This window comes from Misgurnus anguillicaudatus, chromosome 7 (assembly GCF_027580225.2).
Source record: "Misgurnus anguillicaudatus chromosome 7, ASM2758022v2, whole genome shotgun sequence".
NCBI lineage: Eukaryota > Metazoa > Chordata > Actinopteri > Cypriniformes > Cobitidae > Misgurnus > Misgurnus anguillicaudatus.
The window spans coordinates 1,960,883-1,984,206 of NC_073343.2; the positions used below are offsets into that span (position 1 = coordinate 1,960,883).

The 23,324-nt window shown below is 37.8% G+C and overlaps 1 protein-coding gene across 1 annotated transcript; it reads right to left on the reverse strand.

Annotated features, from left to right (window-relative positions):
* Positions 1–528: 528 nt before the first annotated feature.
* On the reverse strand, positions 529–21,837 carry wdhd1 (WD repeat and HMG-box DNA binding protein 1). Its single transcript, XM_073869226.1, has 26 exons — positions 21,688–21,837; positions 21,034–21,135; positions 20,519–20,630; positions 20,259–20,410; positions 16,534–16,645; positions 16,342–16,392; positions 16,127–16,222; positions 15,891–15,983; positions 14,464–14,570; positions 13,809–13,962; positions 13,268–13,469; positions 12,861–13,036; positions 12,416–12,597; positions 10,125–10,366; positions 9,701–9,838; positions 7,335–7,491; positions 7,117–7,231; positions 6,903–7,034; positions 6,543–6,760; positions 6,007–6,149; positions 5,121–5,177; positions 4,730–4,761; positions 4,455–4,622; positions 4,105–4,241; positions 2,971–3,106; positions 529–1,061 (listed from the first exon to the last, which is right to left on the reverse strand). The coding sequence occupies exons 2-26, from the start codon at positions 21,108–21,110 to the stop codon at positions 897–899; spliced, it is 3,354 nt and encodes a 1,117-aa protein (XP_073725327.1). The 5' UTR covers positions 21,111–21,135; positions 21,688–21,837; the 3' UTR covers positions 529–896.
* Positions 21,838–23,324: the final 1,487 nt, after the last annotated feature.

Consider the following 23,324-nt stretch of genomic DNA (forward strand, 5'->3'; position numbering starts at 1 on the left):
ATAAAAAAATGTATAGTTATCTTACTAGGAAAAAATTATATAAAATTATATAAAAAAGTAGGCTCTTTGCAATAGCTTTTGATTTATTTTATTAATGAATTGATTAATGATTCATAAACCGTTTTGAATAAACTAAACACAAAAAACTGAAAACATGTAACATTTGTCTTTTTCTTGCAACTGATGTTATGTTAATAATGTGACTATGTATTACCTCTTGTTCTTATGTATAAATGCACAATAACAATAAAAACAAATAAGATCTCTTTATAGGCTATTAATGTCTTGGGGCTGACTGGAGCACCCCCCAAGGACTCAACAGACCTTTTGTTGATGTTGGGAGATCACGTGAAAGCTTGTCAGTTTAGATCAGTTTCACGTCAGTGTGATTGCAAAATCAAGTTCAGTGACCTTAGAAATGAACAAAATGTCATTTTTCATTTAAAGAATGCTCATTAGCTGTACACAAACATACAAAACATTTCACATGGAAGTGTCTCATTCAGAAAACAAAACAATCATTCAAAATTATTTTTTAGCTTTTATTATTATTATAATAGTTTACATACACTAGAAAAGTTCACAAAAACATATGTACAAGTATCCAAAACAGATCAACAGTATACCCAGAATATATTGTCAATTTCACAGAGACCTAGATAAACACAATAATGTCATATTGCGAAATGTTTAACAATGAACATAAGCTTCATTTGAAATGCAAATGAAGTTAGCCATGCACGATTTCAAAAGAGCTCAAACTTGGGGACATAAATTAAAGATCTGAACACAATGGGCAGTCCTTAAAGACTATGAAAGGACAGAAAACTACAGTGATCAATGAAAAACAACTTTAAAAGATTAATTGACATTAAAATATGTTGTAAAAATATCCTTTATTCTTTGTTAAATGCGAACGCTGAAAGTTTAGCAGAGCTATCCAATGGCTTTTTCTTTTTGGCCCCTCCCTCATCCTTCTCTGTTTGTTCATCTTCCTCTCCTCCATCATCACGTTTTCTTTTCTTTGGGTCGGATTCACTCTTTGCTCTTTCTGACCAGTCCTAAAAGAGAAAAAGTGGATGTGTTCATAACCCAGGAGCAGAAAACTTCACACATGCTTGAGCTCACGCCGTCCAAGCTTAAAGGGACACTGCACTTCTTTTTGGAAATATGCTCATTTTCCAACTCCCCTAGAATTAAACACCCGATTCCCATCGTTTTGGAATCCATTCAGCTGATCCCCGGGTCCGGCGATAGCACTTTAAGGCTATGTCCACACGAAGCCGGTGCATCCCCTATCCGATCATTTTTTTTCCTTGCTCTAAAAAAAATAATCCGTACACACGAAACCACTGAAACCGACTGAAAGTGGTGTAGTATATATGCCGGACCAGTATGGGGCGCTGTAATTCTGCCACAGATATACACTATACACGGAGAAGAAGACTTTGAGCATGCGCATAACCAACGTATGGTGTTGTCTATTATCGATTGTTGGTCACCACAATTGCATAGAAGCAATAGATTTGGCTGCTGTTACGTGTGACGCTTCCGACACGTGATGTGATGACGTTTTCGCTTCACAAAATATACGGATTGGCTGTACAGACGAAACCGCAAGGGTGTCGGTTTCAGATTTATCCACTTTAGGACCCGGTTTCAAAAAATAGCGGATTCAGTCTCCCAAAACGCCGGATCCGTGTGGATGTAACGCCAATACGATAACAAATTTATACGTATGCAGTGATATGCGTCTCCGTGTGGACAGCCCCTTAGCATAGCTTAGCACAATCCAATCTGATTAGACCATTAGCATCGCGCAAAATAATAACCAAAGTTTCAATATTTTTTCTAGTAATATTACGCACTGCCTGCCTGCTATTAAAAGTATCCAAGGGAACTATTTTCGTGCACTGCGTAATATCACTACGCCTGCTGCAGCCATGTTACAGCAGCAAAGTCCTTGTTTATTACGCCAGTTTGAGAGTATATATCTGCCTAGAAAATCGCAACTTTTAATTTACTGTCGGTCTTAGTACACGTTGTACTACAGAAGAGTCAAGTTTTAAATGGGAAACACATCCAAACTCTTTGGTTATTTTTAACACGATGCCAATGGTCCAATCAGATTCAATGGATTGTGCTAAGCTATGCTAAAAGTGCCAGCGCCAGACCCGGAGATCAGCCGAATGGACTCCAAAACGACAAGAATCAAATGTTCAACTCTAGGGGAGCTAGAAAATGAGCATATTTTTAAAAAAAGTGGAGTGTCCCTTTAACATGGTGCTTTTTATAGTCCAGGCAAACGCATGCATCTAAACAAGCAACTATATGATTGTTATTAAAATGGGCCATCGAGCCACTGCCAGCGTAGATACTTTTGTTCACCATAAAACAAAGGTAGAGAACATTTACAGACACGATGAGTCACCGGACCCATTTCACATATGAGCACCCGGGCCTTTTCTGCACGTCCCCACTACACGCCATTCAACAGTGTAACACGCTCTTTCACTGCCTGATGCCACCCCCTATGTCATTAACATAAGATCAATGAGCGTGGCCCACACCCCCGTCAAGGGTTTCCAGAGCAACGGGCGTCCTAACCATTCCCCCTCCAGGCTGGAGCGCGTGAAGAGTCATTCAGAGCTGCACTGAGTGGCCCTCTGGGTGCGGGGTCACGAACGGCTCCTCTGTGCAGGTGGAGAACGTGATTGTTCGTTTGTGAAGCACATACTCAGGTGACAGGACATTTAACAACGAGGAGATTTTCCACAAACTAGCAAATGAATTATTATTCTTGAGTATTGAAAATGAAATCAAACTAGAAAAACAGGCAAGAGGATGCATCTCAGACAACAGGTGGATTTTGTACACACCCAAAAAGATAACAAGGAAATGAAATGAATGAACAACAGGTTTAAACATACATTTCCAGACACGTGTTGTAATGAATTGGAAATAACTTACTAGTCTTTCCTCCGCAGTAAGCGTGCGGAAACGCCCCATGCCTTCCTTGATAATATCCATTTCCTCGAAGTCAGGATTGTCAGCGAGAATATTCTTCCTGTTCTCATCGAGCCACAACTGAAAGCCGGTTTTTGGCCTAAAGGAAGTAAATATGAGTTAAAGAGAAGCTGAACATAAAATTACTGGCAGATGCTTAAACCAATCATTTATTTATTATTTAATTTTGGAATGCACAAAATAAGTAGTAATAGTATTGACCAATAATTAAGATTATATGCTAATAACTACATTTGATTGGTCCATTAACAGATTTACCAACAGTAATAATGACTGAACTAAATAAATACATAGCTTGCAGTGTGCTGTTAAATGGCAAATTGTATGTATATACATATGGTAGGGGAGAGCAAGGTATAAAGTAACTCTTTTAATTAATTTTTAAGTTAGATCAATAATTTTTTACACAATCAACACACATCTCTGCTACGAATAAACACTTAAAGTTTGTTTGTGGGTCGTACTGTTATCGTACAATTACACAGAAAGTGACAGGAGTGCAAACATAGGTGGGGTTCATTTTAACAAACAGAGGGTTTGTTGTAACACCTGCTAGAAAATTTTCTTTAAACACAAATAATTTAATAAAATTCTGTCTATATGCTAAAGGTGGACATTGTTTGTATATCTGCCTACAATGGATAGATATCCAAACGTGCATCCATCCATGATCCCTCATCTAACCATCCTAGTATTGTGCATCAATGCATAGAAATAGATTTTTTTGAAAGGGCATCAAAATAAAAAAATATAATTGTGAGTTATTTTCCCTGATATTGCATTAACAGTTATCATTTTAATTAATAGTATTTACATTGTATACCTGAGGCTTACTAACCCCACTGTGTAAAAATATTTTTAATCCCAGCTATCAGTTACTACGAGTGTGTTGTGTTATTAGTAGACAGTGATTTAAATAATATAAGGTTGGATTTGGTGACTTACACACCCAACCCAGAACACAAAAACAAAAAATGAAGAAATGTACTTTTATGCCTTCAAAACACTCAATATCTTAACCAAATTCAGATAAGGATTCGGCTTATAACATTTAAAAAAGCGCTTTAAATCTCATACTTCCTGTTTTCTGTATTCTCTGCAGATACTGGAGGGGTTGCTGCAGGCGCCTGTTTCACAGTCTCCGTTACTGATTGGCTCTCCTGCTTCTTACTGCTTCCTTTAGGCGTAGTCATCTGTAGCAAAGTGGCCTGGGTCTAAAAAAAAATAACACTTATTAATAAAGACAAAACAGCTAAAGCAAATAATGTCGCTAATGGATACACCTTTGACATTTTAAGAATGTTATATCAGAAAATATACTAGATAGGAAAAGGTCATTCCTGGTAGACAGAGTTTAGAAAGAGTTTTATGGGGTGTGTGACACCATGTGGTTGGAGAACAATTATGATTGGCCAAGAGTACTGTACCTTGGACTTGGCTTTGGGTGCCAGGGGCTTTAGGACTGGAGCTTTGCCCTGTTTGGATGTTCCAACAAGAGCCACCGGTTTTCTGTTGGACATTGTCATACCGTCCAAAACATTAGTCCCTCTGGACTGACCAGCCGGTGAACTTGATGGTTTTCCTGCACTGGACACCTGAACATTAAACACATTTATTGTTTATTAAGAGAAAATGTGCATCATTATCATCATCATGTATTTTCTTACGAACACGTCAAACTGTGCAGAAATCTTAAACCTACCTTAAAAGGGTTTACACGTGCTTCTTTGTTTACTGTAACAAAGATTTATTTTTGTTAGCTGAGATCAATTGAGAAAACATATCAATAAAAAAGATCTACAGTATTGCGATCATGTGGATCGACTTGATAAATATTACAAATCAATAATAAAATTACTAAAAAAAAAATTTTTTATTTATATATATATATATATATATATATATATATATATATATATATATATATATATATATATATATATATATATATATATATATATATATATATATATATATATATATATATTAGTAACTACAGATACACCTTTATATATACACATAATATACATTTCATTTAAAATTTTATACAATCATTTAACTGACCGATCAAGTCCTCATTTCAAAGCACTCACCTGGTTTGGGGGAGGGCCTTTCAGGGGATTTTCCTCCTTTTTTAAATGGATTCAAACCTGCAATGGCAAATAATTTTTAAAAAACACAATAAAACTAAAGAGACAAGTAAGCACATCTGTAGTTCTGTATGCAATACCATTATATACAGTATAAGGGTCAATGACACAACGTTAATTACTTTGTCTCCGTATGGATAAATTAAATATAAAGGTGTTCAAATTTCAAAATACATTTGCAGATTACTTGCATACATTTTCTTGTATGCATACATTTTCTTGTATGCAAGGACCAAGTCTAAAATTTCTGATTTTATTTCATTTTGAAAGAATATTTGGGGAGTAATTGCAAAAATGTCAATGTGGTGTAACCGGTCTGTGTCAATTGGTGTATCTACTACTTTTTTTTTAAATGAAATATAAATATCTTCATAAAAAATGTGGAATAAAAATAATCATCTAGGTTTAGTATATGATTTTTTTACATACATTTTTACATCATTTGTCAAAGATTATTTAGAAAACAAAGCTGTTTTTTTTAGCATATTTCAGGACAAAAACACATTAAAATTTACATTTAGAAATAATTAATAAAATATATTTTTAAATGTTTTTATTATTACGCTTACATGCCATCAAGGTGGATAAAATATTTAATATTTCTTATTCTTTGTCGCAATTGCTGGTTACACCATTTGACATTTTTAGGTCCATTCAGTCTAACTTTCATAAAAATGGTGCAAATGTTTTTTTTTTGCATAAAATTAACATAAATACACGGTGTATTGAAATAAACCTGATGCAAGTTTTTTTTTTATTGAATTTCTTATCTTGCCAAACCGTTTTTGTTACTGACCCATAAATGACTGACTTAGGGTAAAATATTTACATGATTTCCTGGTCTCTGATGGCTCCTCTGCATCCATTTCTTCTTCATGTGTATATTCTTCCTCCACATCATCTTCCTCAACACAGCCATTATCAACCTGTCTGCCGTTCATCTGACTCGATTCTCTACGGACATGGTTAAACCTAAAAACACAAAAACATTTCATATGTCAGTTTCACAGCTTTTAAATTTTTTAAATGCTTGTGGCGTGGGAACCCTGAAAGAAAGCACTTTTCTAGTCAATTATTATTACTACATAATCAAATAAATAATTTATAGTTAAGTTATAAGTCATTTAGGGTTTCAGGTTCATGGAAACCCCCTGGAGGTTAGACATCAGAATTATAACCATTTTAAAATAATGACAACAAGGCAGGAACCTCTCATAAAAATGTAATATTATGATTAATGTTATCCGGTTCATATACTAGCCCATTTGAAAACACAAAAAGAGTTATCATTAAAAACCAACAATCCTTATCTGACAAATGTTCAATAACAGTAGAAAAAAAGGAAATAAAATAACTTAATATTACCCAGAGCTCCGTGCCACTCTCTGATAGGCTGGCTCCTCTTCCTCCTGGTCCTCCTCCAGTAGCTGATTGGCCTTTTCCAGAGCGAGTTCATTGAGCTTCTGTGCCAGAGCCATGCGTCTGGATCGAGAAGCATAACGGATGGCCAGCGTCACCACGTTATGAGTCATCATCTCTGCCAGCTCCACGCAGCGAAACTCTCGTTCCAGTTTACATGACAGCTGCCGGGCAAACAAACACACGCACGCACGCAATCAAAGAAACAGAATACAATCAAATGTGACTGTACATAGTGAAATGCAATCCAGGCATATCCAAATGAATTTAGCCAGGAGTCATCTTCCTGTTCTGTGAATGACTTACAGCGAACATCTTCATCAACAGCTCCTGCTGCTCTTTCTCAGCCTGAGACTGACCTTCACTGTCGATTTCATAACCGCTAGACGACAGGAAGTCGTAGTGGTTACGGAAGAGCAGAGAACGCCAGTATTGCTCCTACAACACACACAACAAAGCATTAAATCTTATTTGATTCAGTATGTTAATAGTCATATTTATGAAGTATTTGCAGTAATACCTCCATCTGGCCTTTCTCTGTGGCGGTCTGACAATAGGGTAGTTTAAAGGGCAGAACGGCCACAGCAGGGCGAGGTAAGGTGGGTGGAAAACGGGAACCTTTACACGGGATACACCTGAGGGAGAGATTACCGGCATTTAATTTCAATCTGAATTAAACTTGCTAAGCAGCCAAACAGACCCAGCTGGGAATTTTGTAATAAGTAGAGAAAGGCGTACCTAAGCTGCTGCGGACTCTCGTGAATTCCAACAACCCAATAATGATCAGATTTGCTCTTGCAGCTTTCTCTGGTGTTACACACAGGTGTCCATGTGTTTCCAAGAGTTCTGTTCAGCATACGTACAACCCCCTCAGAGTCAATACAGCATGGGGTTCCTGCAAAAACAAAGGAAAACCTTTCTAAACACATAAAAAGACTTTTATTTTAGTGTATAACATAGCCAATAACAAGATTATATGAGACACAGCCATCTTTTAACAGTACACATACTGGGAACTATATTCTCAGAAGGCTAAGCACTGCTACTTGGGCGGAGTGATTTGCTCACAGCACCTGAGAAGCCCCATGGTGAGGAGCAGAGAGTTTGCGAAAGTGTTGTGCTAATCACTCCGCCAAGTAGCAGTGCTTCGCCTTCTGAAAATATAGTTCCCAGTATGTATAAGGTTAAAAGATGTCTGTCTCATATGACATTGTTATTTGTTATTGACTATTTAAATCACGTATAAATAGGAAAATATTGTCATTATTTTGTCACGTATTGGGAGCTGTATGCTAGCTGGAGCCATTTACTTCCAGTCTTTGTGCTAAGCTAGGGTAGCAATGGGTGCGTCAGACAGTTACAGCACATACGGAGATGAAAAAGGTATTCATGGACTTATCTAATGCTGGGGGATACGGTGAATAAGCTAAAGTCCCAAAAAGTCGGCGTGTTCCTTTAAAGCAGGGGTCTCAAACTCAAACTGGCTTGGGGCCATTTCTAAGACAGATATTTCATCGGGGGTCCGAAGAGCTATTTTAACATTCAACAAAGTACAATATTTCTGTAAATGTCATGTTTAATTTCTATTATTTAATTTATAATAATACTTGAAAATATATAAGCAGTGGTTTTATCTTTTTAATATACATTATTTTATAAAAATAGCCCAAGTAAATCTTTTCTTAACCTTATCTTAACTAAGACCTGTTATAACCTTGCACTAAACTAACACATTTAATTCCTATATACATTTATAAACTATTATAAAAAAGTGTTTCTGTTTTGATTTATTTTGGATTGTTTTCAGTCATAGTATTGACTTCATTATGTTCTTTGTTATTTCAGTTTTAATGAATTTTCTATTATATGTGGAAAAATATTAATAAATGAAAGTGATCCCATAACTTTTGAATGGGTAGTCCATGTTATGTAAGCTAGTTGGACAGAAAAAAAATAATACTACTGCTCTATGTGAATTGAATAGTAAGCTACATAATAACATATTATACTTCATTACATCTACCGCTCTGCCTACATATGCGGTGTCTCCATTAGATGCTGTAACTTGAGGTGAACTAACCCCACCGCAGCTCGATCTTCTCTAAAAAACAGCTGAGTATTCACCCGGAAGTAACAAATCTTCTCTGGACAAACACTACAAAGTCCCAACCAGATTAACCGATCGCATGGTGACAATGGTATGATTGACGCAAGGTTCAGTTGAGGAATTAAAATCCGATTAAGCATTCCGTTATCCTCGACATCACGGAGTGCGCGAGGTTTATGGCTGCGTGACGCGACCCATGCCACGGAGCGCAACTTCCGCTCCCGAACACTTTGGAAAGTAATCCTTTAACTCGTTTTAACGCGTTGTTAGACGCGACATGTGAACAAACACTTGAACGTTTAAATCAAAAATCAAACGAATATAAAACAAAGTGAATTAAAATCTTTCTGTGGGCCAGATTATGTTATATTTTTGAAAGGTGACCCGGGCCGCAAAGAGGAGGAGGGCGGGCCGCAAATGGCCTGAGGGACGGGAGTTTGAGACCACTGCTTTAAAGGAATTACAAGACTTTAACAGTACACTTAGATCCAAAAACACGAGGTCCGACCCGGGAATAATATTAGTGGCCTCTGTTAATTTAAAATCAATGTGTTTTTGCCGAACGAACATGAGAAGACACAAACTCTTGCATGTGAGCATTGATTTTTTACACAAAAAAATTGCCACTGGGTCGGGTTGGACTGGGGTCAGGTCTTTCTTTATAAAAAAAAAAAAATGATTTAGGGAAGTTGGGTTTGAGTAAAAAGAGATTCGGGTCATATCAGTTCAGGTACATTTCTTTGGAACTAAGAAGACCTTTAAAGACAACTGCCCCAAGTCTCCTACCGTAGGATGGTGTTTCGCACATTTACACGTGGCAGCCATTTTTATTCCAAGCATTCAAAGTACATTTTTTATTTCTTGGGAATAAAACCTTTGCTATTGTAAATAAGCTACAACAAAAAGAACACCAAAAACACAAGGTTTCCATGCTTATAAGACCTTAAGCCTGGAAAGGCATTGATGCAAGTGTGTATATACCCAATAAATGACTCACCCTCTGCAGTAAAGCCCATCCATGCCAGGTAAGACTTCTGTGAAAGAGGCAACGGTTCTCCATGGATGACCTGTTTTCTCTTCCGCCCAAGCTGAAGCAACTGCACCCCAAGAGACTGATCTCCATCAAAACCAGTACCTAAAACCATACAAGACAACAGATTTCAACCACTTCTATTAAAAAGATCACATTAATTAATTACAGACTTCACTGTAAGCTGAGCAGGAAGTACTTGCAGAAATGAAAGAACAATTTTAGTAAAACAACCAATTTTAGCAAAACAGGTCTAAACTGGATTGACATGTAAAATAAGACTGTGTCAGTTGTTATGATTACAAAATCTCCCTGACAACTCATCTGCCATAGTTTAATACTTCTGGTTAAGGATTTGCTTGTACCAGGAAAGCAGAAGTATTATAACTACCTCTATGATAGACTATGAGGAGCTGCTCGCCGTGACCCGCCATGCAGACCACGGCTCCAGGCAGGCTGAACATCTCCTTCTGCACGCCACCAATGGAGAAAAGTCTAACCATAAGGGTACTGGTGGCCACAGCAGCCCAGCCCTGACCCATACACAATGCACGAACGTCTTCTCCTTTGGGAAGGTCCACCATCCACTCCTTATGCGTGTCCCAGCAGGAGAAATGCAAACATTGGATCTTGCTGTTAAGAGAAACAGATAATCACAACGAGTGCCTAAAACCCATGGTAAAAGGCATGTCTGCTTATGCTCTATTGCTATACATTTATGCATTTGACAGATGCTTTAATCCTTACGCTTTAACTTACATGCAAAATGCTTGTTTCCTGGTAAATTAAACCAATTAACATTTGGAATCCGAACACAATGCTTATCCCAACACGAGATATACAGTGGGGCAAAAAAGTATTTAGTCAGCCACCAATTGTGCAAGTTCTCCCACTTAAAAAGATGAGAGGGGCCTGTAATTTTCATCACAAGTACACGTCAACTATGAGAGACAAAACGAGAAAAAAATTCCAGAAAATCACACTGTCTGATTCTCCAAGAATCCATTTGCAATTGATCGTGGAAAATAAGTATTTGGTCAAAAACAAAAAAGCAAGATTTCTGGCTCTTACAGACCTGTAACTTCTTCTATAAGAGGATCCTCTGTCCTCCACTTGTTACTTGTATTAAAGGCACCTGTTTGAACTTGTTAGCAGTATAAAAGACACATGTCCACAACCTAAAACAGTCAGACTCCAAAGTCAACTATGGCCAAGACCAAAGAGCTGTCAAAGGACACCAGAAACAAAATTGTAGATCTGCACCAGGCTGGGAAGACTGAATCTGCAATAGGTAAGCAGCTTGGTGTGAAGAAATCAACTGTGAGAGCAATTATTAGAAAATGGAAGACATACAAGAACACTGATAATCTCCCTCGATCTGGGGCTCCACGCAAGATCTCATCCTGTAGGGTAAAAATGATCACCAGAATGGTGAGCAAAAATCCCAGAACCACATGGGGGGACCTAGTGAATGACCTGCAGAGAGCCGGGACCAAAGTAACAACGGCTACCATCAGTAACACACTACGCAGCCAGGGACTCAAATCCTGCAGTGCCAGACGTGTCCCCCTGCTTAAGCCAGTACATGTCCGGACCCGTCTGAAGTTTGCTAGAGAGCATTTGGATGATCCAGAAGAAGATTGGGAGAATGTCATATGGTCAGATGAAACCAAAACATAACTTTTTGGTAGAAACTCAACTTCTTCTGTTTGGAGGAGAAAGATGCTGAGTTGCATCCAAAGAACACTATACCTACTGTGAAGCATGGGGGTGGAAACATCATGCTTTGGGGCTGTTTTTCTGCAAAGGGACCAGGACGACTGATCCGCGTAAAGGAAAGAATGAATGGGTCTATGTATCATGAGATTTTGACTGAAAACCTCCTTTCTTCAGCAAGGGCATTGAAGATGAAACGTGTCTGGATCTTTCAGTATGGCAGTGATCCCAAACATACCGCCCGGGCAACAAAGAAGTGGTTTCGTAAGAAGCATTTCAAGGTCCTGGAGTGGCCTAGCCAGTCTCCAGATCTCAACCCCATAGAAAATCTTTGGAGGGAGTTGAAAATCCGTGTTGCCCAGTGACAGTCCCAAAACATCACTGTTCTAGAGTAGATCTGCATGTAGGAATGGGCCAAACTACCAGCAACAGTGTGTAAAAATCTTGTGGAGACTTACAGAAAACGTTTGATCTCTGTCATTGCCAACAAAGGGTATATAACAAAGTATTTACATGAACTTTTGTTATTGACCAAATACTTATTTTTCTTCATAATTTACATATAAATTCTTAAAAAATCAGACAATGTGATTTTCTGAATTTTTTTTCTCATTTTGTCTCTCATAGTTGACGTGTGCCTTTGACGGGAGTTGCAGGCCTCTCTCGTCTTTTTGGGTGGGAGAGCTTGCACAGTTGGTGGCTGACTGGATACTTTTTTGCCCCACTGTAGAAAACTTTATTGGACTTTTATTGGAGTTATAAGTTGACTCATTAGATCAAAAGGATCACAAGTAGAAGAACAGTGGTGTAGTATTATAAATTTGCCTTGCAAGCGGAGATAGACAAGCAATTAAGGGCAAAGGGGAACGATACTACAGAACAAAGTTCAAAGAACAGCTGATACAAAATGTGTCACCTGTGAAACATGAAAAAAATCCACCTTTCGTCATTGTGTGAATGTTTTACCTAGCAAGCTCATCAGTTCCCTCACAGGCCAGCAGCACAGCCTCCTGGGAAAGGTCAGCCATAGTGTGGCCTAATGTGTTGGTGAGGTGCATGGCATGATGTATTGCTGTATCGTGAAACTCAACATCAATGGCGTTGTCCTGGTCATCGTTATAGCCGCGAACGATACCCACAGAGTTCCACATCTGAACGAGAACGAAGCAATCTTTAAAAATGCCATTACAATTTTACATTACACATACACACATGCATACCATATATACTGCATATGCAGTGTGTTCATTTTTATGATTAAATTGAATTATTGTGAGGGAAATGTTTTAGGCAAATAATTTAACCAGCGTTAAATAAAATGAAAAAATTAAATGTCCCCATAATGACACCCTATCAGATAAAATAATTTGTAGCACATTTTTTAAAGTTGGAAACAGCTCTGGTTTCTTCTCATCATAAAGCGATGCATGAGGTGCACAGGTGTAGATCCTGGTTGGAAAGCCCTTTGGGGTTGTGTTGGCATGGGACCCTCATAAACTGGACGAGACACAACAGGAGCCACAGCAGGAAGAATTGCACTGCTGCCATCATCATCTGGAAGTTTATCCAGGTTTGCTAACCCTGCATCTGTAAATATGCATTTATTAATTGACTTATGGTGGACAATTAAAATTGGTAATAATAAACAGAATAAATTACACTATATTTTAGCAGTTCTAACAAATAGATCAATATGCATTTGTTCAAATCAATTTTATTGGCAATTGGGAAACATTTATGTGGTAACCACAACTCTAAAGGTTTTTTGAAACTCATTCAAAATATTTTTCCACTTAGAAGTAACTTTTTTTGTCATACCTTGAGAATTGTCATCATCTAGAAACGCTCCTCTGTTTCGTGCTCTGCCTGTGGCAGGCATGAGGTCATCATCATCATCATCATCCTCCACTAAGGCTTTTTTCACCGGAGAGCGTGACTCACTCATGCCATCGTCCAACATCTGGTCATCATCTTCATCAAACAGGCCGTCATAATCATTTGTTTCTTTGGCTGCGGTTGCCTAAACATTAAACAAAAACAGATTTCACAAATCACACATGCAGACACGATAACCAATAACACTTAGTGCATCCACACAATTCAGTCAGGGTCAAACCCACGTGACCTTACCAATGCTCTACCAACTAAAATGCAGGAACGAAATGTCATTAAAAGATCCTATCAACTTCCGCCAGACTTAGTGACTAAACTACACCAGTTATATTAAAACCAATATTCCAGAAGCAGAAAATGGCCTGGGAAGGTCACTTCATTAAAACTCTCTCTTTACATTCAGTAAGTGATGTCATTTCTGGTGCTGTATAAGCAGGAAAGAAAAGGTGATGAGAGGATGACTGACCTTGGTGCTCGGAGTGGTCGATGAGGAGGTGGAAGAGGAGGAAGACACTCCATCCAGGAGCCCGAGGCAGCCCTCGGTGTCAGTGTAAGCGATCCTCCCCCCTGAGGGATGCCATGCCATCCCACACACCGTGAACCCTTTCTCGTGTTTCTGTCTGTTAAATAATGAGATTAACATCTAATAAAATAAAAAACAGTCCTTATCCATTTTCCCCTTACTCGGGTAAAATGCACAAAAACCCACATGCACATTCTGTCTGGTTTGGATAAGAGCAGGGCGAACCTGACCATATACACATCCTTGTAATTTTGGGATGAATGGTGATATACGGATTGGATATGTGGAATAAACGTTTACATGCAAGTCAAAGTCTCACGTGCCATGTTAAAAACAGCTTTTTTAAAAGAGAGTATGATGAAAATAAAAATTCAAAGAGAGGGTTTTCCTTGTTAAATACAGCAAAAATATACAGCAGTACAAGATGAGCGTTGGTTGTAAAGCTTACGTCTGACCACAGTGTACATTTCTAACAGATCATCTAGATTCGTACCAGACCATACCTATATCTATCGTCTCATTCCGTATCCTGCTGTGAAAAATTTCTGATGATATATTACTAAAGCTGCAACGACATCAGAAAAAATGTGACTTGTACCTCTCGACACACAGTTTGGCCTCTACATCCCAGATTAACAGGTTTCCACCAATCGTTCCTGCAGCCAGAAACTTCCCACATGGTGACCAGACCACAACATTAACAACCTAAAGAAAAAAAAAAAGAGTCATGGAATAACTTGCTTATTACACTTTTGGTAACTCTTTATAATAAGGGTAACTAATACCTAAATTAAAGGATTAGTCAATTTTCTGAAAAAAAAAAAATCTAGGTAATTTACTCACCACCATGTCATCCAAAATGTTGATGTCTTTCTTTGTTCAGTCGAGAAGAAATTATGTTTTTTGAGGAAAACATTCCAGGATTTTTCTTATTTTAATGGACTTTAATGGACCCCAACACTTAAAGCAACACTAAAGAGTTTTTGCTCTTTGCTCCCCCTACAGGTTAGAAGCGTAATTGTCCATTACCACTGTCGTAAATACTGCAGCGTAGCTGGCTCTGATTGGATTGTAGGTCTGCCGTTAAGCAAGTTTTTGTAGTTTTCACTCGAACTACAGGACCGCGACACGACAGTTGGAAACATCTTTAGTGCGGTTTTGGCCGATAGAGGGCTGCAAAGCGAATGTGAAAGTGCCGTTCACCCTGTTTAGAGTGGATGAACGACTGAAACTTTTTTGGAAACGTTATCTTAAGGTACACAAACTCTTTGGTGTTGCTTTAACAGTTTTAGTGCAGTTTAAAATTGCAGTTTCAAAGGACTCTAAACGATCCCAAACGAGGCATAAGGGTCTTGTCTGGCGGGGCGATTGTCATTTTTGGCAAGAAAAAAATGCACTTTTAATAACTTCTCGTCTTCCTCCCACTGTGTGACACGCCAGCGCGGCCTCACGTTATGCGTCGTCACGTCAAGAGGTCACGGTTGACATATGCGAAACTACGCCCCAGTGTTTACAAGTGTGGAGAAAGAGGACCGCTCCGACGTTGTTATATGTCTAAATATATGTTTAAAATGGTCCCCAAATGTGCGTTTCATATAACACGTGACCTTTCCATGGCATTACGCAATTACGTGAGGTCGCGCTACACAGCCGGAGGAAGACGAGAAGTTGTGGTTTAAAAGTGCATATTTTTTTATTTTTCTTGCCAAAAATGCATATCGTTTCACTAGATAAGACCCTTACGCCTTGTTTGGGATCCTTTGAAACTGCAATTTTAAACTGTTAAGTGTTGGGGTCCATTAAAGTCCATTAAAATGAGAAAAATCCTGGAATGTTTTCCTCAAAAAACATAATTTCTTCTCGACTGAACAAAGAAAGACATCAACATTTTGCATTACATGGTGGTGAGTAAATGATCTGGATTTTTTAAGAAAATTGACTAATCCTTTAACTCTTGATATATATATATATATATAAAATAGGTCAACACAATGAATGAATGGGTGTGATTATTGGTCCACTGACCTGTGTGTTGAGATCATCTGAGAGCGTGCCAACTTGTGCCCATGTGTTTTTGTCATACAGCTGCACGGTTGCGTCCACTGGTACAGCAAGCAGCTACAAAGACAGACACAAAATGTTAACATAGGTTTAACTTCTCTTTAAATCTCAGTATTATGATCACTGTGTGAGATACCCGTTATATGCAAAGCAAGATAAAACATTTGAGGTTTCTTAAAAGTGTGTGAAATGTTCAATACCTTTCCAGATCGAGGCTGCCAGGCAAGTCTGCAAAGTGATTTAGCATTGCTCACATCACTTGACTTCTGTAGCACTTTCCATTGAGCAACCTGAGCCTAGAACATACAATAACCTTTACGCACGACTACACAAAATTTTGTACTGCCGTATTAACATTTATCTACATTCAGAAGTATCAATCAATCAATCATGACTCAGTAATAATGCCTCATACCTGTGATTCGACAGACCACACAGTGACTGAGCCATCACAGCTGGAAGAAGCCTATCAGGAAGTGAAATCATACGTGTTAATGTACAACAAATGCTGAGAACATACAAAATACTGTTAATGGGTGGATGGGGTAAGATGCAAGGGAGCACCGTTCACCCCAATTCCGACGTTCCAAAGTACAATGAAACTTACAATGAACTCATCAGAAGGGTCAAAGGCCACACTGAGGACAGGCGCATCATGACCACGCAGTGTCTTCTGCTGGCTGCTGTCCGTCACCTCCACTATCTTCACCAGGAAGTCACTAGAAAGCAGAATGCCAAAATTAGCAGCCACTATTTTCTGCAACAGCTCGGCCGTTCCGATCTGAAGCGGGAAAATAAATGAAAACTCATTTCCGAAGAGAAATCAAATAACCTGTTTGGAGGCTCAGCTGCCAACGACACCTGCATCAATATTCAAGCAGACGCCAAAGGATAAAACCGCTCAATCAATGCTATGACATGCTTCCTGCCTTCGTCCCCGTGATGCGTTAGTTTCAAACAATCCATATATCAAGCAAACGGCCATTTACTCCAAATACAACTAATCACAGAACGATCAAAGCGGTTTGCTTTCTGCACTGATGCCAGCCAAAAGCAAAGGGATGCTATTATGAGTCATATCTGACACCCTGTAGCACTAAAATAATATTCATTTACAAAATTGTGACAAACATGTATCACATACAAAACACAGAGTTAGATGGCGCTGTTTACATTTTAGGGCTGCAACTAACAATTATTCTTATAATCGATTAATCGGGTGATTCTTTTTCGACTAATCGAATAAAAACAAAATTACATCATTCGATTTTTCACTTATCAAGGCACTAAATTAGGGTATTAACATGGAATTTTAAAAGTGCAAAAGTCACACACTACTAGAGTTTTACTAATATTTTTGTTTTTAATACTTTAAACTAGGGATCCATAACTATTAATCTATAGCAGAATAAAAGTATTTGTTTACATCATATATGTGTGTAAACGGTGTATAATAATTATCTATATATAAATATGCACACATGCATGTATAATTTTAAGAAAAATATATTTATATATTAAGTATTTATATTTATTATATAAATTATTCATAAATATACAAATGTATATACACACACACACACACACACACACACACAAGTAAACATTTCTTAAATATTTACATGCATGTGTGCGTTTATTTATCTATACAAAGTTATTATACACAGGTCACACACATATATGATGTAAACAAAAACTTTTATTCTGCTATAGATTAATTGCGATTAATCATTATGCATCCCAACTTTAAGCCTTTAAATAAAAACCATTTTTAAATGTCAAAATTTAAACAAACAAGTCTTCAGGGATGTGCCGGTGAGGGAATTTTCCCACAGATTAATTAACTTCATTTTATTCTTCCACTGTAGCAGGGCTCCAGACTAACTTTTTACCCTAGAGCACGGTGGCCCCCAACTGAAAATTTTAGGGGCACAACCAGAAAATTTAGGGGCACACACTGTAAATCAACATGATAACCAAATATACACATTTCTACTAATTTCCACTGTATTACTAATAAATACTTTAATGATAGATGCAGAAAGTACAATGTACTGTTTTCAAATTCAGTGTCACATCACAAAAAAAGGTCAAATTTACTGGTAACTGGATGTAACATTCAGTGGCACACTGTTAAATTTTGGTGGCATAATGCCACCATTTGGTGGCAGTCTGGAGCCCTGTGTAGAACTTGATGACCTTATTCAAGGATGAAATTAAAGATACAATTTGTATTTATGTGCCGAAAGATGGCGCCAGATCAAACAAAAACAATGATGTTGTTTACTGACGCTCTGAAGCAGCGTGGATTTATGGGATTTGTAGTCTTTAACTTTAGCCATGAATCAAACGAGAACGAGAAATCACGTTGATGGATAAGGTAATCAAGTCTTATAAATGTTGCGTTTGATGACATCCTTTATTTCATTATGTAAGTTTATATGTGATGTTCAAAACGAAATTGTTAGTCATATTGATATTACAGTATTAGTCCAAATTCGATGGTAAACACAGCTCAGAATTAAGTTTTCAAATTACAATGATTTTTCACATCATGTATTGACAGTACAAATCTTATTGTGAAGTGTCTTAAAATGACCATTTATATTGCTGTACAATACCTCTTGATGTGCATATCGTCCGCGGGAAGAAGCGCTGATTACAATCTACACACTAATGTTGTGATCAATGTAATAGCATACGTTTTTTGAAGGGTTACGAATCAAAACAACTCACCCATCGCGTAAAACACAAGCAGGATCAGAATCTCACAATACCTTTGATGTGCATATCGTCCGCGGGAAGACGCGCTGATTACAGTAATGTTGTGATAAATATAATAGCATACGTTTTTTGAAGGGTTACGAATCAAAACTCACCCATCGCGTAAAACACAAGCAGGATCAGAATCTCGGTCTAGTTAAATGTTGTCGTGAAGCTCTCTCTATCCAGATAATGCAACACCAAATTGATCCTCCCTCGTTTTGTTCCAAACTCTTCTTGGGTCGTTTGGTTGGCCCGTACGCTTACAGGAGCTGACACAACCAGCGGCAGACGGTACAGAGATATCCATAAGTCCATAGGCAAGCGCATAGTTCCGCATTTGTCCACGACACTGGCTGCGTCCGAAAACTCAAGGCAGTGAGGACTGTGAGGACTTGTGGCCTCGCTGCCTCATGAGGACATGACTTCGGACTCGGAGGCCTGAAGGCCGCTCAGAGAAAGGCTTTCCGACGCACTTCAAAGGCAGCGTGTTTGAAATAAAAACAGAGAGCGCCTTTGTGATAACTAATCACATATTTGAAAACTACAATACTAATTTCTCGCTAGAAATGAAATTAAAATGCTTAAAAAGTGAAAATATACGTTTATTTTCACTAAATTTGTGCTCCAGCCGCTTCCTTGGTCGCCATTTTATTTTTTCGAGCTCGACCACTGTTCTCATGTGGGTTACGTCAGTAAAGGCGGTGACAAAGGGTCACATGGATATTAACGTCATTGACAGGAGACTGCACTGCCCCGTGTCAATGTTTTGAATGGAAATTTTCTCACGATTTACAAGTAGTAGAAAAAATTACAGATATTGATAGTAATCAGCTGGACAAAATATATAACACTGGCCTAGTGGTTTTTGGAGATTTTACTGCAAATATCTTACAAATTGCACCTTTAAACCTTTATTTACCACACTGGCAGACAGTGACTTCATTTTTGAGGGCACAGGATGCGAAGTTCGTCACAACACGTATTTAGCCAGTCATGTGTGTGGTTCATCATTTCAACATGTGTTCGGCGCATCATGTAAACCACGTGCATCATGCATCTTGTCAAAATAAGTGCCTGCTGCACACGTAAACATCAACCTGCAGAAATAGTTTAAATGTAGCCTATTTCAGAATGCTTTTAAACAAGCTGGTTGCGCAGTGAGAAGCAGCAGCGCCTGATAAAGCGTATGAAGAAACAGCGCCTGACCTTATTTATAAGTGTACAGTTCCCACTGCATGAAGCAGACCCGTGTCCACGCTGTCCGACCGTGGTGTGGGAGCATGTGATGTCACAGACCAAAGAATCGATAATGAAACTTGATTTTTATCGATTAGTTGTCGCAGCCCTATTACATGTATGCATTTGGCAGATGCTTTTTCAAAGCGACTTGCAATGCATTACAATGTATTCGTTACATCATGAATGGTCCCTGGAATCAAATCCACAATTTTTGGCGCTGCTAACGCAATGCTTTACCAACTGAGCTACACAAACACATCATTCCTCACTTGGATAAAAGTGTCTGCTAAATGCCTAAATGTAATTGATAGCAACTTAAAAACAAACCTTGAGCCCACAGCCACTCGTGAGCCGCTGGGGTTGAATGTGACGTGGTTTGCGTTTGTGGTGAATCGAGTGAGAATTCCATCCGGATCTCCTTCTGGAAAAGTGTGAATCTGAACTGTGTTGTTGGACACTGCAGTTATTAATTTTCCATTCTGTTAGGGGAAAAAAGCACTGATTTAGAAAATGATTGCTTCATTGCAAATTTCTACAGCGCTTACAATTAAAATGTGCTTATTTTAAAGAATTAACAGTTAACAAACCTTCAGGGCTACTGAAAACGCCTTCTCTCCGACATTTATAGATTTAGGATCATCATCATCAAGGCTTTCCCATATGCGAACATCTCCATCACTTCCACAGGTGACAATACACCTGGAAAAGATCAAATGATAGATTTAAGTAACTTCTGACTTAAATTTCCTGATTTAAAATTAAAACTAAAATGTAGCTTTAAAGGGATAGTTCATCTAAAAATGAAACTTCTGTCATCATTTACTCACGCTCATGTTGTTACAAACCTGTATAAATGTCTTGATTCTGATGAACACAAAGGAAAATATTTTGAAGAATGTCTGTAACCAAACCGATCATGAGCCCTATTTACTTCCATAGTAGGAAAAATAATACTATGGAAAGGTATAGGTTTACAAACATTCTTCAAAATATCTTCCCTTGTGTTCATCAGAACAAAGAAACTTTGTGCCAATATGACAATGAGTAAATGGTGACAGAATTTTTATTTTTGAGTGAACCATCCCTTTAATGAAATACTCACTTTCCCTCATCATCAAAGCAAACGTCAGTGAGTCCCTCTGAATGACCGTATCTCATGGGCTTTCTTTCACACGGCATGATGTTGTTCTCAGGTCAGTTATGGCTGCAGCAACGTGTATTATCAAATCACATATCACAATAAACATGCATTTAAATACATAACTATAGAAATATGTTACCACTTATTTCTATAGTTATTTTACAATAACAAACAATATATTCCAGTATACTCACACAACATATCTAGTTACGATAACTATAAGTTTACTTGGTAATGTACCTAAAAGAAAATGGCTTTTATAAACTTCCACTTGACACCATTTTAGTCACGTGGGTTTGTTTCAGTAATATTTTACTCCATAATGTCTTATGGATTTATTTGTCAAGACAGCGGAGGAAAGTCAACCTTTTCTACAAACAAATTACACTGAAACGCTTTAAAAACAGTTATTAAAATCAATATTTGACGCATAAAGAAGCTTTAAATGTAACGTTAGCAGCGCATTTCCTTCTCTGCATATTAACAATAACAAACGGCACACAACACGTGTTTCAAACGAGTCTATAATTGGCTACGCATCAGATTACACATTTATCATCGAACAACAATACATCGATAAATGATCCATAAATGTTTACATAAAACAGTACTTACAGCTTAGGTTTGGCGGCAACTTTCAGTATTATGCGACGCGCTTGCTCGCATCTCCCGCGCTGAAAAAAATGACGTAGGAAAGTGGGACGAACTTTTAAGTTTTCTTCAACGCTATTGGCCGAGTCGCGCGTTTTGAACCCACCCCGCGTGTGACGTGAGTGACGTTTCCGATACCATACTTCAGATTCTTCTAAATTTAAAGAAGACCCTAAAATTGATAAATGAGCATTATTCTCTCTTGTTTTAATTTGAACATTGTACCTTTATAAATATTGGAAGTCTATTATAGACGATAACTAAATGTTATATCATTTTCATCATTGCCTGTGGCAAAACTGTCCTCATGTGAGACACTGGCATTAATAATGTAACACAGCCTGGGGTTTGTTTGATGTAACTTATAGCAGAGAATAGACAAATTACACTTCGTGTAATGTAGGAAGCAGCGTTTGTATCTGCTTAGGGTGAAATGCAATGCCAAATACTGTGATAAAACTAATGACTCTATTGGGACATATCATATCTCCCTCATTTAGCTCATTTTCTCTCTCTCTCTGTGTGTGTGTTTGTCTGTGTTAATATTGTCTTAATTATAATGTAACATTTCATGGTGTCTACTAGTGGAGCATTGCACAAAAGCATGAACTATTTCTCAAGGTAAAATTTCATAATGAAGATTTGATCATGGCAGGCACATAAATATTTAACATCCTTGAGTTTAGAAGAGATGATGATTACCAATTTCCTAAAATATGATGGCTATATGCTTCTTGCTTTATTGTTTCACCCCTTGACATTAACAACACCCTTAAACCATCTCATAAAACACAAACACACAATAGAGATGTTTTTATTAACTCACATTTTGTGAGAGTTTCAGAGATTTGCTGGAACAATGCGCACCGGAGTCATTATATACGCACTTTTTAAGAATAAATGATCTAATAAATTAAACTCCGTTCCGCGTTTTGACTTTCACGCTGCTGCTTCCTCAAATCCATTCCATTTGGCCTATGAGTCCATATTATTTTAACTCCATTTCGTGTTTTCACTACTTTCGCCTGTTGCGCTACAACAAAACAAGGTAAACAAAGCTCTTAGGCTATAAAACAATAAAGGCAACAGAATACAAGAAAAATGTATCTACTCCAGGAAATGTTTTGGACCCAGAATATAAGTATTTTACAGTATAAGTGTTAAAAATTATTTTATTTAAAAACTTCTCAACATCTGCCATAGAAGTTACTACCTATTAAGGGAACCAAACATAAGAACAAAATCCTGGTGTTGTTTTGAAAAGAAAGTTTGTGTCCCCATATAAGACCCAGAGGATGTCCTCTGGACCGAACAGTATGATTCAAATAGGTTGAACAAATTGTGCTTGACTTAAGTTAGAGGTCTGAAACTCGTGTTCATTATACTGTACAGAAGACAAAAATGAATTGCTGGGACTCAGGTGGCTATATTGATATTTATTAATCATTACCATTTGACAGTAGCAGAATAAAAGTACATTTTTTTCCACTAGAAATGTACTTAAAGGTATAGCGGAGGATTTTCTCGAATTTTAGAAAAGAACCGCCTTCTCAACGTTTTTAAAAAATGCAATTGCACAACACTCCTGATTGACCACTAGG